Genomic DNA, 19,447 nt, shown 5'->3' with positions numbered 1-19,447 from the left:
AAACACTCATGGCCTCTCTGCAAACAGGGTATGAATGGGTTCCTCCTTGCCTGTCGATGTACCAGACTACCGACATGTTGTCTGTATGGACAACAATTATCCCTAAAGGGAAAACTTCCTGGAAGGCTTGCAACGATAAAAGGACACCACTCATCTCGATATGCAGACTGGTCTCTGCCAGAGTCCATGTGCCTTGGACCATCTTCCCCTGAAAATGGCTCCCCCACCCTAGGTGTGAAGCATCTGTGGTCACAATGTCGGAAGGGTAAGGAAGAGAGAGACATGCCTGCTTATCGTCAGATCTGTGTGAATCCACACTGTAGATGGGACCTGCAAATGTTTGCCAGCTTGATAGGTGCAGACAGGGGATGAAGAACAACAGACCACTAAACAGACATTATCCACTGGAGAATACACATATGGTACCAGGCTAGAGGAACCAAAAGAATGGTGGCTGCCATGAAACTCAGAGCTCGCAGAACCAGCTTGGCTGGAGGGAATGGTAGATTCAAGACGGCCTGTATCTAACCTTTCAATGTGTTGCTGTGATGTTGAGGTAAGGCCACTATCTGAGTAATGGTGTTCAGTTGGACCCCAATGAACTCCAAGGACTGAAATGGTGTTGGTTGTGACTTGTCCGAGTTTATGGTAATACCAGCAATTGAGACATTTGGTAGAGATAGTCCCTGGTTTGACAAAGTTGACGCCGAGTGGGGGCAGTCAAGAGCTAATTATCTAAATATGGGAATACTTGGAACCCTTGCAGTCGGAGATGGGCTGCCACCACTGTCATACATTTAGTAAACACCAGGGAGGCTGTGGTGAGAACAAAGGGCAGGGCCCTGAATTGGAAGTGATTGGCTTCCAAGTGGAAGTGCAGATGACATCTGGAGCATCTGTCTATTTTTTTGCGATAGTACACGTCCTTGAAGTCCACAGAGCACATCCAATCATTCTTCCTCAGTAACGGGAGGATGGACTGTACTGTCACCATCCGGAACCTGGTTTTCTTTACGTACAAACTGAGATTGCTTAGGTCTAAAATGGACTGTAGTTCCCCCGTCTTCATTGGCATCAAAAAGAAATGAGAGTAAGTTTCAGACCCTCTCTGATCGGTGGGGACCTCTTGGATGACTCTTTCCTGCAGCAGCTTGTTGATCTCAACAGCCACCAACTCCCTCTGACTGGGTGGGTAGTTAGGGAGTCTTTCTTGAGTTTTTGGAGGGGAAAGAGAAAAGGGAATGTAGTAGCCTCTGGACAAGATGTTTTGCAGACAAACGTTTGCTGTAATTTGGGCCCAAGTGTTTGAGTGCAGAGCAAAACGGCCCCCGAATGCTTCCAGAGTAAGACAGTAGGGCAGCGCTTCAGGAGCGCTGAAATTGCTCGTCGGAAAAAGGTTCCCTTGCGCCTTGGTTCTGCGAGCCCCCCTCTGCCTCTAGGGCAGCATCTTCCATTAAAGCGTCCTCCTCTGCACCTCTGGAGGAGTACTCTCCACTTTGATCAGGGAAAGAACCTTTAGACTTGCAAAACCAGGTTTTCTTAGCCCTTGTTTGATTCCTGGAATATGCTCGTTGAGTGGTAGAAAACTTGATCCTCACGGCAGACAAGGTCTTTCTCTTGCTAACTGCGGGTCAGGGTTTTCTTAACAGATGGTCTGAATAGAGAGGAGCCATCAAAGGGGGCAATGACAAAAGACACTTTAATGGGCTCCGCGAAATCACACAGCCTCATCCAAGCATGGTGACATATAGCGATACTGGTGCCAGCTGTCCTACAAGAACCTTCTGCAGAGTGGGAAACAAGTCCCATGGAGGAGTTCGCTATGGAAGTGAAATTTTGTCAAACTCCTCCTTAGGCATGCACTCTGCCAAAGAATCAGAAAGTTCTTTGACCATGTCTCTCTAACAGTGAACAAAATGTGCCACATAATTGACAGTCCTGAGAGAAAAGGTCACTGAGGCATCCACTGCTCTGGACTACCTGTTCGGTGGATGGACAATAGAAGTCTGCTGGGCAAGCTCCTTCTTGGTAGCAGCTGCCACCACCATGGTGTCAAATGGAATGCCCTTACTCCAGAAAGTGTGGTCCTCCCGAGGTGAAAGGATTTTATCCGGTCATTTAGGAAGTGGTTGTATGGTGTCCAGTCCCTTCCGGGCCAGGCGGGCTACAGGTTCTATGAAAGGATCAGCTGCGGGGGGGCAACCTAAGATGTAGAAAGTCCCACCCCGAAGGCCTTTGAAAATATGGATTTCTCCAGAAAGGGGATTTTTGAGGACCAACCACCTTTTAAAGTTCAAAATCTCGAGGATGTCAGAAAAGGAGACATCGTCCGGTGGTGATTTGGAAGACCCCTCTCTGTCATCATAATCCACATCTTCAGTGAGGGACTTCATACGGAAGTCAACAAGCCTCCTTTTACATGTCCTCTTATGTGGCATCTCCTCAGTGGGATATTCATGGGAGAGCCAAAAGAGGAATGGACCACCTCAGGTGGAGCAGATAGGAGGTCCTGTGAGATGGGCTAACCCTGGACAGGAATGGTAGATCCGGGGCTCTGATCCAAGGGGGGACACCTGGGGCAGAGCAGCAGTCAAAGGGTCCAGCTTCCTGCTGACAAAGAATGCCTTTTCTATCACTTGGAAAACTGAGGGCCCCAGGGAGATCATCTTGAGCTCCCCTGGAGCCGAAGCCACCAAGGAAGATGGAGGGAGCCCACCAGAACCCCGACTCCCTGACAGAACTAGGCCCGCACTGTTGAGGGCCGAAGCTCCAAGGGGAAGGGACAGATCTGAGAACACCGGAGCCAAACTTTGCCCCAAGGACCTGGCCATGACATCCTAGGTCCGGGACACAAACTGATCAAAGACCATGGAGCAGTGGTGGTCAAGGTAATGGTTGGAGACAAGGAAACAAAGGTCCACTGATCCTACCCCGAAACCTTCGGATTGGAGAAGGAGATAAAGAGGTAAGTGGAGCAGACTTGACTCCACGAGGGGACAAAGTTGGAAGAATCCTCATCTGGATCTGGGCCGTGATGACTGATCTGACCATTTTGCCCACATCAAGGTAAAGGCTCCGAGAGACCGGGAGTAAGCCACCGATGATGGATGGGAGTGCCTCAAGGTCTGTAGTATCTTAGATGGTAGGGTTGGAGACACTGAAACAATGGATCTCCCTGGAGACCTGGAAGAAGACTGCAGATCTGGGGATCTACAGCTCTGAATAAAACTTCTTGGATCCAAAGACTTAGGATTCGAGGGCATGGTCATTATTGAGGGCTCATTCGGAGCCGTCAAGTCAGTTAGACCTGACAGCGCCAACAAAGTCCTTGGAGCTGAAGCAGTTGGATCTGAAACCCTTGGTGGCTTGGAATGTGGTTCCGAAGAAACTCGGGGCTCCTTAAGGCACCTTTTCTTCGCTTCAGAGTCATGTTGGGCAAGGGGTTGAGCCCTTGGAGAAGAAGCAGGCAAAAGGCCCTTCAAAATCAATTTATTTCTCCTTTCCTGTATTGCTCTAGGATTAAACCCCTCACAGCTGCTACAAGGGTATTGAGTTCAGCAGGTCATAGAGAATATACACACCTATTGTGTGCCATCCTAGTGAGGAATTTTAATTTCACACTTGGAAAACTGTTTAAACCCCGTAGACTTATCCATCTCAAAAGTTAGCAATATTAACAAAAGAGAAACACACACACACTCACACAAAATGACAACTCTAAAATATATGAAACTATGACCTTTAACACTACAAGATACCAGTCTAAAACTGTATTCTGAGACAGACAGAGGAAGAAAGGGGATCCTAATACACATTGCAAGCTACAGGGAAAGGGAGGAGCCAACTACTAGGAAGAACTACGGTAACTACTCAAACAAAGCTAAATTTTCCTGAGAACCATACAAACTGTAACTCTTGAATTTGCAAATCCCTTATTTTCTTTGCCCATTGCTCTGAATATAAAGCAAATAATAGTGTGTAAAGAGGACATCCTTGCCTGTCTCCTCTATTCAAACCCAGCATGTCACGGAAGAGCCCTCCAGCCTTACTTCTTGCCACCAGCCCTTCATATCATTAGCTTTACTATCCTTATCTAACAGTACCCTACTCTAATCCCAGCTAACTCTACTTAATGCTTTTTCTGCATCAAGACCCACAAATAGTTGTGCTTTCTTACATTCTGCTGCCCTCTACATTATCATTCTTCTACTAATGTTATTAGATATTTGCCTCCCCTCCACAAAACCCCACTTATTCATACAAATATGAACTTTGGTAACACCTTTTCAAATCACTTAGCCAGTATAAACACTTTATAATTATGGTTTAAAATTGAAAGATATCTATTTAAAGCTGGATCTTAAGCATCTTTATCCTCTTTGGGTAATACACTCACCAAAGATTTCTTGCACGTTGCTGCTACGTCACTCCCCTTGTAAAATACTGTTAAACAAAATTTTCCAGATGTTTATCACTTTCTTCCCTCCTAACTTTAAAATGTCCACTAACCTATCATCTGTTCCTGCAGACCTCCCTGTTTGTTACGCATCACCATTTTTATTATATCTCTTCCTGTCTTATTATACACTTATTGAACCTCATCTTGCTCTAACTACATAATCAAACCTTCCATAAGGTACACTGCATGCTCTCATAATACTCTCTTATTTTCTCTTTAGCACTCTGTGCTTCTTCTTCTTATTTTCACAGATTTCCCTTCTTCTGCAATACTTTTGCAATATGTCAACCTTCTAAATAATTCCTATTATTCTTTCCAATTTGGCTCACAATCTCTACCATGCTTTTAAATTCCATTTTCATTTTATTCCACTCACCAGTTATCCCCTGTAAAATAATTTCCACCTTTCCTAATAACTCTCTAATCATACCCACTACCTATTCCTTAAGTTCTTTTTTTACAAATAAGTAGGAAAGCACCAGTTTCTAATTTTTACATCACTACTGTATCTCCTTACCTTAGTTTTCATTTGTGCAAAAGCTGACAACAGTTGCTGAACAGTTCTGAAAGGTTTCTATTAAATACACATGCTTCTGTTCCATCCAGTCTAGTCCAGTTATTGTTATCTTGGGGAATAATACATAATTTCTGTCTGAGTTCCTGCTACTAAATTCACATATTCCACACCAAATATTCTCATACACTTCTTCATAAATCTACACTCTTGTTATATTTTCCCTTCCAGGCCACCCTGATACATCCTCAGTACTGCAAATCAAGTTCTAGTTCTCACCCATAAAGCATTTATTTCTCACAAAATTCTTCTAAACTACATAATTAAACAATAACACATAACTGTGTCTGGGTATATCAACATGGACAGTGCAGTGGTGCAGCGGTAGCATTGTCAGCTCACAGCAAAAGGATTTCCGGTTCGATTCTTAGCTGGGGTACCTTCTGTGCGGAGTCTGCATGTCCTCCCTGTGTTTGTGTGGATTTCTTCCTGCATTACAAAGACATATGTGCTTCTCCCCAGGCCTCCAATGAAAACTGGCTTAGTTCCAAGTCAGACTTTCTCGATAAACAGATGTTAAAAAAAAAAAAAAAAAAAAATACCCACTTGATCACGAAGGCAAAGCCTAAGTGATTTAAACAAAGCCAACTGTGGGTAAATCCTGATATGCCCACAAACAGGAGTGGATTATTATTAGTATATTACTTAATCAAGAAGTTGCTTACCTTTCTTAAATAATGCATTCTGTATAAAGGTATTTCAGTCTTCTTCCACTGTCTTCCCTATACTGATGTACTGCACATGCGTATGGGACTTAATGTCCCCATGATTGCACACTACATCAGTGTAGGAGAAGTGATGGAGAAAACAGAATCTCTGTTGCTGTTGTTTTTTAACTATAAAAAAGAGATTTATGAGAGACAGTGCAAACATATAAGGAAAATCAGATAGGTTTCTATTTGTTTGATTTTGCAGAAAGTACCTGATTTTTCTTTTATTTTGCTCTGTCCCTCAGCATATGCCAATAGAAAATCTGGAGGCTCAGTGGTATTTACTTATTTATTTATTTGACATTTGTTTACCGGGGAGGCCCAAATGGACTACAAGTCCATTTCAGCCAAGACCCGGGGAGAAAAGCTCCAAAGTACAATAAAAAGGCAATGGGCAATAATTAACAAAAAAAAAAAAAAAGTACAAACAAGGTTATTGCCCAAACGCCAGGTGAACGCTCCAACTCCAGAATATAAAAGTCAAAAACAGTCCTGAGATAAAGGAATGGTAGCGACGCAGGTATACTATCTGTTCATTTATTAAAATAAACGACAAGATAACATCAGATTAGTGCTTTCACTCATAGAGCTTCTTCAGATCATACATATCAGAGTACAACTGATGCAAAATATATACTCTACCACTTAGCTCATTAACCTATCGTTTTCAATAACCAATTAGACCTTAAAGTGACCATATATTTAGCTAAAAAATACATATATAAAAATGTTATTAAAACAAACACAATGCATCATATAAAAAGAATATATAAAATATAAATTGTAAAACATAGGTTATCTAAATATATTATCTAAAAAATTCCTACATATATATTCTAATTTATGTGCATATACATCTCAAAACACAAGTTGCGTCCTATTTAATGTTCCTACATTTCCTAAGTTTAGGTTTTATTGAAGCTCTCTCATTGAGGCCAGAGTCCCTATCTGCTCTTAGCCTAATTATCCAGTTACTCTCTTGACATTCTGTATAATTCCTCACATCTCCTCCTCGCTTACTAGGTGTAATAACCTCCAGAGCTTTAAATAACCTCCAGAGCTTTAAATAAGAATGTGTGTGTTTCCCCCTGCTGGATTACATGTTTTGCTAAAGCACCATATTTTGGACCTTCACATGTTTATGAAAAAGATGAAGCAAGTAAAAAGCAATCATGTGTCAAAGTTTCCACTTTTTACACTTCAGATTATGCAGATATCAGAGAATTGGTCACTAGACATTGGTCAGTTTTATGTGTGGACAATCAATTAAAGAAAATTGTTGGAGAAAAACCACACTTCTTCTTCAGGAATAGATATAATTTAAAAAGAATGTTATGCTATCCTAGACAGAGGCTCGATGTTGTGGATATTGGGGGCACTAAACCATGCGGGCAATGTAACTATTGTTATATTGATACAAGTACTAGATTTGTACATCCAGATTTATGTAGAGAGTTTACCACACAGACTATTGCTGATTGTAGGACTATTCATTTAGTCTATTTAGCAGTTTGTCAAGTTTGTTCTTCCTTTTATGTAGGAAAAACAAACCGTGCCTTTAAAGAAAGGATACGTGAGCATATTTATCATATGAAGAAGTCCCTACATAATGCTTTAGCAAAACATGTAATCCAGCACACACATTCTTATTTAAAGCTCTGGAGGTTATTACACCTAGTAAGCGAGGAGGAGATGTGAGGAATTATACAGAATGTCAAGAGAGTAACTGGATAATTAGGCTAAGAGCAGATAGGGACTCTGGCCTCAGTGAGAGAGCTTCAATAAAACCTAAACTTAGGAAGCGTAGGAACATTAAATAGGACACAACTTGTGATTTGAGATGTATATGCACATAAATTAGAATATATATGTAGGAATTTTTTAGATAATATATTTAGATAACCTATGTTTTACAATTTATATTTTATATATTCTTTTTATATGATGCATTGTGTTTGTTTTAATAACATTTTTATATATGTATTTTTTAGCTAAATATATGGTCACTTTAAGGTCTAATTGGTTATTGAAAACGATAGGTTAATGAGCTAAGTGGTAGAGTATATATTTTGCATCAGTTGTACTCTGATATGTATGATCTGAAGAAGCTCTATGAGTGAAAGCGCTAATCTGATGTTATCTTGTCGTTTATTTTAATAAATCAACAGACAGTATACCTGCGTCGCTACCATTCCTTTATCTCAGGACTGTTTTTGAAAAGAAAAAAAAGTGTACGTTCTGCTTAACATCATAACATTGATCTACTATAGTTGAGAGGTATGTAAAGATACTGGGAATCCTTACTGACTTTCTAAGTTTATAACAGCGATATTTAAAATCTGTCTCTAATATATGGCTCTGTCCAGCATACCTCTCAACTGTACAGATTTTTGCCTCATATTTTTGGTCTGTTTCTCTTAAAATTGTCTTTTGGCAAATCAATGACAGATCATTGAGGGTTGAAGTCAGAAAATAATGACAGGCAGTTGAGTTTCATACTTCACACCCTTCAGAAAATACATGCTAATGCAAAACCCCTATTTCTATCTACTTTCTAAGTTTGTAACAGCAGTACTTAGAAGTGTCCCTATTTTTGGGCCTTTGTCCCCTCATTATTTTTGGCTTTGTCCAGATTTCGTGCTTTAACAGGTTGAGAGATATGTGTCCAGATTTATTGTGTGAGATGTTGAGTGGTATGGTCAAGAGGTATGTAAACCTAATGGCAATTTTGTTGACTTTATATGTTTATAAAAGCAATATTTAAAATCGGTCCCCGTTATTTGTGGCTCTGTCCAGATTTATTGTGCAAGAGGTTGAGTAGTATGGTCAAGAGGTACACAAACCTCATTGCTGCTGCTGCCAGGGATCACTGTCATTCTTCACACTCTCTCTGTCTCTCTCACACACACACACAACACGCGAGATCGCTCATGTACACACACACACACACACACACACACACACACACACACACACACACACACACACACACTCTCTCTCTCTTTTGCTTTCATGCACACATTCACTCACACACGTAGGCAGAAACAAACACACGCGCACAAGCACGCACACACACATACACACACAGTGTCTTGCTTTCATGCATGCATTCACTCACACAAGATCATTCTCACTTTCTCGATTTCAATCACACACAGTCACATTCACTCACACAAGATTGTTCTCACTCTCTCTCTCAATCTCTCACAAACACACAGTCGCAGTCACTCACACAAGACTATTCTCACTCTCTCTCAATCTCTTACACATGCACACAGTCTCTTTTGCTTTCATGCACGCATTCGCTCACACATGCAGACAAACATACACATACAAACTTTTTTTGGTTTCCTTGACTTTTATTTTACACTTGCTAAACAGCAAAAGCGCTGCTTAGCGAGTGTGAAATAACAGCTCGATTGATCGCACTGCTCACTCTCATACACACAGTCTCTTATTTCACACATACATACACTCTGCTTTCATGCATGCATTCACTCACACATGCAGACAGACACATAAGCACACTCATAAACATGCAAACACACATTCACTTTTTTGTTTCATTCAATGCCTGGCGGCCCAGTACCAAATGATCCATGGCCCGGTACTGGTTCACAACCTGGTGGTTGGGGACCGCTGGTATAGAGAGATGAAGCTGTGACTATGACCCAAGTAACATGTGTTCACTTAGCATCACAGACACTTGATTGGCCAAGTGAGAATAGGAGCCCATTACCTTGCTCATCTGACGGGAAGGGAGGTGGCCGGTTTCACCACACTGGCAAAACCATTTGGTTCACCATCACATGATCGACCGCAGAGAAGACCATGCTGGCTCACACTGCTCACTGTACATATCCTGCTAAGGCAAAGAAAGATAAGTGGTAAAGCTAACATGTCTCCTCAAACTGAGAAAGGCAACCACTGCAAGCCAGGCAGGCTGCCTGAGGGGAGGAGTTAGGGGCAGAGAGGAATTTCACTAGAACTGTGAATCAGGCCTATTCCTGAGCACTCAGTTCTTACCTCACATGGGAATGAAAGGGATGTAAATGTTCATGTACTGGAAATGAATATGCAGGCATGCTCTCTCCCAAGCCGCAGCTGGGCTATCTCCCAAGCTTTGGGAAGCCTGGCTCAATCCTTAGCACTCAGTTCTTACCTCACATGGGAACGACTGGGATGTAAGTGTTCATGGACTGGAAATGAATAGGCATGCGGGCTCTCCCCAAATCGGGAAGCTTGGCTTTTGCATATGGGAAGAATAAATGGGCTGACTGAGTGCAGGTAGGGAATGCACTGGGCTGGAATTGCCAGAACAAAAAAAAAAAATACAGACTGTATAAGCAGCAAAAAAAGGAATTCAGGGACATAATGGTAATCATACTTTCTTGGTATGAAGCATAATTTCATGGTGGGTGACCACAAAAGGCATGACTAAACTCAAAGGTAGGGGCCAATGAGAAAAAAAGGAGCTCATTTGAGGAATGCAGGACAGGAAATCTTACGAGTACCCACTGGGAAGGTCTTCTGATACCAGAGCAACAATTTCTCAATTGATGTAGTCAATCCAGTAGTTAAGGAACCAAGTACAGAAACACGTAAAACACCTCAAATATTACATCTTAAAATATATTTGAAATTGAATACACCAAATTTAAGACAAGAACTATAATTTTGCATTCAACTAGCTTGCAATACACCAGAATATGAATTACAGACTCCCAGTTGTGAGTATCAACAAATCTATAATGTAAGCCAATAAGTTCTTCATAATAACAGCTAAATCAAAAGTCAGAAAACTTGCCCTACAAAATTAAACAAGTAAACTTATCTCAAATGAGGCTGAAACTACAGACTAAGTCAGCTAAAAGCTCTATCCTTTCACTTTCTGGTGCACTCTGGGCAACTTTCTTTAGTGTCCCTTATGGCTGGGAATGTAATGCATCCATCATTTTGTTACCATGCATTTCAGATGACTGCAATAAGGGGAGCTTTACATGTTCTACTTGCTTTTTAATTCAAATGTCTGGTGACAGGCTAATATAAAACTATACTACTGGAGAACAAGGCATGTAATATATATTATTTAGAGTACTGAAGGAAGACTGTGCTGACACAAGTATTCTGCAGGAAATAGGTGGCACAGTTTGTTAGAAGTATTTGCTACACAATGCTGTAAAAGCATACAGCCCCTCAGACTGTTGGATTAGAATACATGTGATCTATCATGCTATACAGTAGCAAATGATGCATCCTGTTAGGGCTGACATAACGCACAGGTATATTATGCAACAGAAGTAAAAAACAGGTAGACGTTATAATTTAAATTTAAAGCATGTACTACATGTGGTATGGAATATGACATACACTGCACTTTATGTAGTGGCACAAGAAATATGTGACACACCCATTTTAATTACTGAAGAACATATAGGTGATTTACTAACATTTATATTAATTTTATACCATATAAAACAACTTAATATCAATTATTAATACTCTCTTATTTTACATTCATGCTTAAAATTATTTACAAGTTATCAACACAAAAGAACTTAACTAAATTTTGTTTCCTTTACTCTTTAATATATCACCTCCTTTATTCTTTAATATATAACCCCCACTCTTTCTTCTACAGACATCTTATTTCAGTAAATCCATCATCCTCTTCCTTCTAATCTTATTAAATAATAAATTCTCACACTTTTGTTTTGACGGCACCCACATTGTAACAAACAGCACTTTGTCAGTTATCAAAATCACATTCCTTTACTTTATCAACCTTTCCACATAATATCATATTCATAGTAATCCATTTACATCCTTCACATCTAAATCCATTTTTAAATTTTTCCCAAAAAGTATTATTTTTGCATTCCAAAAAGCAATGTTTTGATATTTCTTCCTCACTGCAATCAACACACTTTCATTCCTCCATTGCCTTATATTTCATATTCCCTTTCACCAGTAACTTTTCTAATAAAGTTCTCCACAAACAATCCCCTGCTTCAAAAAGATGTTCAAATCTTTTTCTTCTGTCTCCCATTTCCTTTTTCAAATTCCTTCCATGGGTACAGCAAAAAATGTCTAAAATCACAGTATGCCATTTTTAACATTTTCCATCAACATTTTATTTTTCACTTCCATGGACCAGATTCAATAAAGCCTATACTAAGTGTACACGATATGTATTCAAGAACATTCTTATCACATTTTTTGCGCTTTCTAGTCAATCAGAAAGATTACGCTAAGTGCCAACACTTTGTGGTATTCTTTATAAATCCCTGTCAATATTTAAAGCTGCAAGACTATCCAGAAGGAAAACTAAAATTAGGAGGAAGAAGGTGTGAGTTATGTGTGTGTTGTCTCTTCACTCAGAACAATGTATACTTGGTGTACACTTAGTGTAGGCGGTATTGAATCCCAGGGCATAATTTAATTTTATTCTCATATTATTTTACTTCCATTATGTCCCTTTTTTCAATGTTTTTTCTTCCCAAACATTCTTATATTTTTCATAACATCTTACTTATCATTTCTTTTTGTCCTTTTACCTTTCTCATTACCCAAAATAAATGCATAGATGCTAAATGCACCACTAGAGTTTTTTCAATTCAAACATTCTTCAATCTATTAAAATTACCTCTATTCTCACCAATTTCAGCCTTGAGTCCCAAATTAAGCTAAGAAAAGTCTGTAATAGGGCTTTTTACATTTGAGTGGCAAACATATATATATATATATATATATATATATATATATATATGGGTTCACGTTGGGATCTCGAAATACTGAACCATCGAATTTCAGTATGTCAATACCAAATTGTCAAATATGCAGTTGCGAGAAACTGCAGAATATCAAACCTGGAAATGTCGAACCCGCGGTACTGATGGCTCATTAGCTAAGTGTTATATTTTTTAAGGGTTTTGGGGTGGGTTTGTGTGTATGTGAGTGTGTTGGGGAGTTTTAGGTGTGGGTTAGGGTAGGCAGGTAAGAGTGTGAGTGTGTCAGTGTTGAGAGTGGTGGTGTTTGTATGTATGTGATATGCGTTTGTGCAAGGGAGGGTGTAGAAGGTGTTGTGGTAGATTTTCTGTCTTTTGGTGTTTAGTGTGACCTCGGAGTTAGTATATAAGTAGCAGGGGTGTGGGGGTGCAGCCCCCCACATGGGGGGGTTTGCCCCCCTGCTTATAGGAAGGGTAGGTGTATGTGTTTGGTTTGTTTTGTTTTGTTGTGTTCATGTGTGTTGTTTTGCTTTGTTGTAGTGTTGAGAGGTAGGTGTATTTTTGTTTGTATGTGTGGTGTAGTGTTTTGTTGACGTTCTCAGTTTTGGTTTTCGGGTTTGTGAGTTTTAGGCTTTATAGTCTCGAGATACTGAAATTCGATATTTCAGTATTTCGAGATTATAAAGCGAATCCATTTATATACACATCTATATATATATATATATATATATATATATATATATATATATATATATATATATATATATATATATATATATACATACACACACACACACACATACACACATACATGCCCTCAAATATGCTATTTTCCCCTAATGCATAAGTATTCAAAATGTATGCCTTTTTATGAAATGATAAATAAAAACTTCTACCATGCTAATTTTTTAAAATTTGTTCCAACTCTCTCTTCATTGACTTATTACACTTTATGACTCACAAAATGACATACAAAATCTTTATTTCCCTTCTGGTGGCATATCCCATTTATTTTATCTCACTAAATCCCTTTATACTTCATTTTGTTTAATAGCTTTTTGATCCTTACTACAACCTCACTTATCCAGCCCTTGTTTTTTGTTATTAGATCGAAATCATCTGCAAATGTCGTACATATTGACAATATTTCATACATGCATGTCAGTACTACTGCGTTAATTACTAATAAAAATAAAGACAAAGTCATTGGGCATCCCTGTTTTACTCCTCTCTTTAATACTTATTTTCCCACCAATCCATTTGCCATAATTTGTGCCCATGAATTTTAATAACATTTGTTTATTACAATAATATTTTTCTCCCATGATATCTTCTTCTTCTTTCGGCTGTTCCCGTTAGGGGTCGTCACATCAGATCAACTGTTTCCATTTCTTCCTGTCCTCTGCATCTTGCTCAGTCACACCAACCACCTGCTTGTCCTCTCTCACCACATCCATAAACCTTATCTTAGGTCTCCCTCTTTTCCTGTTACCTGGCAGCTTCATCCTTAGCATCTTTTTCCAATATACTCTGCATCCCTCCTCAGCACATGTCCAGACCAACGTAATCTTGCCTCTCTGGCTTTGTCTCCAAACCTTCCAACCTGGGCTGACTCTCTAATATACTTATTCCTAATCCTGTCCATCCTCATCACACCCAGTGCAAATCTTAACATCTTCAACTCTGCCATGTCAAACTCTGACTCCTGCCATTTTGTCAGTGCCAACATATAACATTTCTCCCATGATATATACCCCTAAAACCTGCCACATTGCCCTGTGGCTCACTTTATTAATTTAGTTAATTTATTTATTTAACATTTGTTACCAGGAAAGTCCTACTTGGAAGGAGACGATTTTCAGCAGAGGGCCGAGAGAAAAGCTCCAGATGCATGTCTTTGTAATGTGGGAGGAAACCTGCACGAATGCAGGGCGGACATGCAGATTCCACACAGAAGGCACCCCAGCCGAGAACTGAACCAGAGAACCTCTTACTGTGAGGCACAACGTAAACCACTGCACCACTGTGGCTTTATCAAAGGCTTGCTTTCTCTATTTTGCATGCTATCAGTCTTACTTCCTTTTCTTTTTACCTATTTAGCAGAACTTTTTTTTTTTTTTTACCTTTTCTCTATTCTTTTCAGTTTTTCTATTTCCCTTATTGTGTCACTTCATTTTTCTATCTCTTTCATAATTCTGGAAAATATTTTGTACTTCTGCTTATACATTACCCACTAGTATGACCAGTTTTTAAAATGGTCTCATTGTCATATGATCTTTCCCTGTAAATACTGTAAATAGCTTTTGACTTTAACTGTGTGAATTTGTTAAAATATATCTGCACGATATTTTTCCACTATGGGAAATATTGCTCATGCTTTGTATTATATGATATGTGTTTGTACTTTACTTTTATTTTTATTAGACTGCTATCTTTACTGTAATCTGCTTCATGGAGCTTATCTCCCCGGGCCTCCACTGAAAATGGGCTCTTTGGGCCCAGTGGACTTCCCTGGTAATCAAACTGGAATTAAATAAATAAAGAAAGAAAGAAATAATATTTCTCTCTCTTACTGTTTCTTCTTCTTTTTATAAATTCTACAGGTAATCCCTTTTCTTGCCTTTATTTCGCTGTCTTCCCGTAATCTAGCCCCTACTGCTCTATAATCTGAAAACTCTGCAATCAGTACTCCCATTACTTCTTTCATGCCTTTACAGTAAATTATATAATCAATTTTGGTCTTAAAAATTATTCTTTTATATGTCCATTTTTTATTCTTTCCTATTTTTACATCTCTACATTTTATTAATTCTCTTAAATTCTTGGTATTCTGTTATTTTTCCATTTTCTTTCCTCAGGTTACAGTTATAATCGCCTACCATCACTACTGATACATTTACTAACTCAATATTTTAAAAAAATATCTTCCAACAACTGTTTTCTCTCAGTCAGATCAGTATACATATAAATCACTATTAATATTATCCATTTTTTTCTCATTCTCATATTACATATCACTACCCTTCCTGGTACCACTATTGTTACATATATAATGTTTACTTCTTCATTTTTATAAGAATTCTTATTCCAGATCATGTCTCATTTACTACTAATCAGACAATTTGCCCTCCCCCCATACTGCATCTATTCCTTTCCTTTTTTCTTTACTTGATATACAACAAGCAAAACCACCCATTTTTATTTTTTACATCATTCCACCACCACCACCAAATCTCTTATATCATTTCTAATGCTGAAGAGATTTGGGGAATGTCCCAGGTGAATAAAAGTCACGAAAACAGCTTATTTATTTTATTTTATTTATTTTACATTTGTTAACCGGGATGGTCCGATTAACAAATGTTTGTTAGCTTACAAAGTTAAGTCACAAACCATCCAATAAGTGCCACTACAACACCTGTGGTTTCCCCTCAAAAGTGACCACAGTCCTAATAGGACTAACCTGGTCAATAAAGTCTTAACTAAAATAAAATAAACATTATGTTTCACGTGGTAGGCCAGTACATAGGCTACTTAAATGTGGCAAGTGTGCCTTGATTAACAATGTGGGTTGGTAGGCAGGTGGCATACCATGCTATGAGACTTGACACTAAACATGATACTATCTAGTACCTGGCTGCAAGTTTTGTGATATTATAAAAAATGAAAAGTATGTGACGTTTTTATTCTAATGATATATATATATATATATATATATATATATATATATATATATATATATATATATATGTGTGTGTGTGTGTGTGTGTGTGAAGTATGTCATATCTCAAGGAGTCAGTAAAAAATGTAGAGCATTTTGTTATCTGGGAGAATTTATGACATGAGGTTCTACATACATAATACATTACGGAAGGTACTTGGCACATTTGCCTGTGGTAAGTGACAGAAGTGGTACATTATCTTTCACAGCACTGAATTATACTACACTTCTATCTCACACAAGACAGGGTGTGCGAATATGTGACAGCAGCTGGCAGGGACAAAGCAGATGTCTAATGCATCATTCTGTTGGAAAGAAGCAGACTGACTGCAAGAAAGGGTTGTGTTGTGCCAAACTTGCAGAATATATGTTGTACACTTTAACATGCATGTGCGAAATATGTGACACATGACTGTGTGGACACAGGTTTAGTGGTATCCCATACTACGGGATAAAACATGTACTGCATGCATCTTTACATACATCAGAGATATATAACACAGGAAAATAAATGAAAACATTATGAAGAATATGGCTCACACCAAGAAAGAAAGAGTGGTATTTAGGTTGTAAAGCATGCTGACATGATACCTGCTTGGGTTCTCCTTGTGACTTCTTGCTCAGTGCTACTGGGTGATCTTGGTGCAGAAAGTGCAGTATAATAAGGATAGAATGAGGGATGAGACACAGTCCGTGTACAGAAGGCGCCCACAGCACTTGAATATCCCACCTGAAAAGAAAAATAATTTACTTCACTATTTTAATAGGTACTACGGGAAGTACAGTTTTGTAAGTTAACTATGTAACATGAGATGTTCAAAATAGCTACACAAGACATATCCTGCCAAAGGGCACTGTCCATATGCACCATATGTCTACCTTAAGTATGAAAGCGCATGCTGGTATAGGAGGGATGTACGATGTGCCAAAAATCACAGCTTTCTTACCCAGAAAAGGGAGGTTGAAGCCTAAAGCACTAAGAAAATAAAGTCTTACTTATATTCTGCTTTTAACCGCACATTAAACCTTGAAAAGGGACCACAGCTCTGTCTCTTGTGAGTCAGGCAGAAATCAGAACAGATCAATTAAGGACTCACACATAAGATAGAACAGATCAGTTAAGGTTAATCATCTGTGAACTGAGGGGGTCGAGCTAGGAACTAAATCTTCTATTTCTATTTAAGGGGTAAAATAAAACATTTCAGAGCTTTACTAGAAAGGCTCACCCAGCCTGCTACACTTTGCTGTGAGGGAAAGGTTAGCTTGCTTTTTATTTGTTGTATTTTGTATTACTTTATTGCCTTTTTCTATTTTGAATACTGCGTTTTGTTTTCTTTACCTTGTGTTTTACTTGCATTCTGCTTTTAACTGTATATTAAAACTTGAAAAGAGACCACCGCTCTCTCTCTTGTGAGTCAGGCAGAGATTTTTTCCCGACCCTCTCACCCAGTTACTGTTGTGGTCTTAAACACCACTGTCTTTCTAGCTGCCTGCCCCTTATGTTAATATGACAATATATCTCATTTCCTCTCTGCTTTTACTGGCTTGTGTGAGTAAGCGCAAAATTATCATTTTGAGAAATCACTCCCCTTCAAATATTTAAATTTATTGGCCATCCTACTGTATTCCATAGTACCAGAATACAAACGTGACCACCACCTTTCAGTCTATCTTGCTGTTTTAAAAACAGTGATTCTCCACTAAAAACTTAACTTTTTAACTAACTCCTGTAGGCTCACTGCAGTGTTTAAGATAAACCATTTTTTTTCATCTTACCTTTAAGCATACCTGTGACTAGCACTTGTTCTAAAACCTGCTGGAAAGCACTAGGAAGCCTTAAACTGATACAAACACTCAACTCTCCTTGTAAATAAGGAGAAATTAATCGTAGGCACTAAACAGCCTATAATTGCAAAGTACCTTACTAAGGTAAGGAAAACAGCTCTTGGACTTTACAAAAAAAAGCACCAAACGCAGGCATGTCCAAGGGTCAGCTTCCAGTGATTTCTCCTGTCCACCTGGTGAATCTGGGCATACTGGGGCAATGCAGCAATTGCCTCATGTACACAGACAACCCTCTCCTCCTATCACCCAACACTACAACCTGCAAGAGATGCACTTACATAGCCAAACTGGAAGCAAAGCTCTCTCCACCAAAGATTGTGCCAGACAGTCAAGAGCATAAGGTTAACACACACACTACATCTCAAGCAACACATAGCAACACTAAACCTTCATATGTGGAGGCCCTTAACAGTAACCTGCACAAGAAACAAGGACCTCCGAAGCTGAAACACAAACACTAATCACAACCAAGGTGTCACATAGCTCACAACACCAGTGTTCCCCCCAACAGCCCCTAAGGCAAGACAACGTATCCAGCACTTTAGTCATAGGTGACTCTATAGTCAGGCACACTAATGTCCCACTCACCAGGCTGAACAAGGAGAAAATTACAGTCAGCTGCCTGTTGGGTGCCAAGATCTGCAACATAATGCATGCACTCAAGTCACTCCACAACAAGTACAACTATGACTCTGTCATTGTCCAAGTTGGAGTGAATGACTTGAGACATACCTCCCTGGACTACATGAAAAGTGACATGGAACAGCTTTCAGATCATGTAGCCCAGGCAGGTATGACCCTAGCCATGAGTAGCATCCTGCCCTTGCCCAGAATGATACCACAGTATAAGGACAAAATGATTGACTTCAACAATTGGCTAAGCTTCTGGTGTCATCCAAAGGGGATCAAGTATCTGTCTGCCTGGGACGACATGGGCGACAGACCATGATGCTTTGCCAGAGATGGTCTGCACCTGTCACCCCTGGAATTCAGGTTACTGGCTAAGGCTCTTGCCACCCCTATAGCACCTTTTTCAGACAAAGTTCAAAGGACAAAACCACCACCGTAACAGGTACAAGCATGCAAAATCTGAAGGTAATGCTACTCAGTGCTAGAAGTCTAAACCTCAAAATGTACTCGCTTGAGGCACTCCTAAAAATGGAGAACATCGATATTTGTGCAGTAACTGAGACCTGGTTCAAGGCTTCAGAGAGCACCCTTGCAATACCAGGCCACAACTCTTACCACACCTTTCGGCCACCAAATCAGGACCGAAACACTAAAGGTGGAGGAGTGTCCATATTCACCAAGGATATTCACACCACCAGGCTAGTTGCCCAACATAATGCGTCTGAAATTCTCCAGGTGCAACTAACACTAGGTAAGACTGCAATACTAATTTTAGCTTGC

The 19,447-nt window shown here is 39.4% G+C and overlaps 1 protein-coding gene across 2 annotated transcripts in view; it reads right to left on the bottom strand.

Moving 5' to 3' along the window:
• The window catches only part of SAP25 (Sin3A associated protein 25), a 1,501,590-nt gene that overhangs the window by 661,400 nt on the left and 820,743 nt on the right, over window positions 1-19,447 (bottom strand). For both annotated transcript variants that reach the window (XM_044077299.1, XM_044077298.1), the window contains one exon: window positions 16,784-16,922. In XM_044077299.1, coding sequence (XP_043933234.1) covers window positions 16,784-16,922 — 139 coding nt within the window. The remainder of the gene's footprint in view (window positions 1-16,783; window positions 16,923-19,447) is intronic.

Source organism: Protopterus annectens, chromosome 7.part0, assembly GCF_019279795.1.
Source record: "Protopterus annectens isolate FY-2018-M chromosome 7.part0, PAN1.0, whole genome shotgun sequence".
NCBI classification, from domain to species: Eukaryota; Metazoa; Chordata; order Ceratodontiformes; family Protopteridae; genus Protopterus; species Protopterus annectens.
The sequence above is the reverse complement of the archived record's forward strand: the minus strand, read 5'-3'. Positions and strand labels throughout refer to the sequence as shown.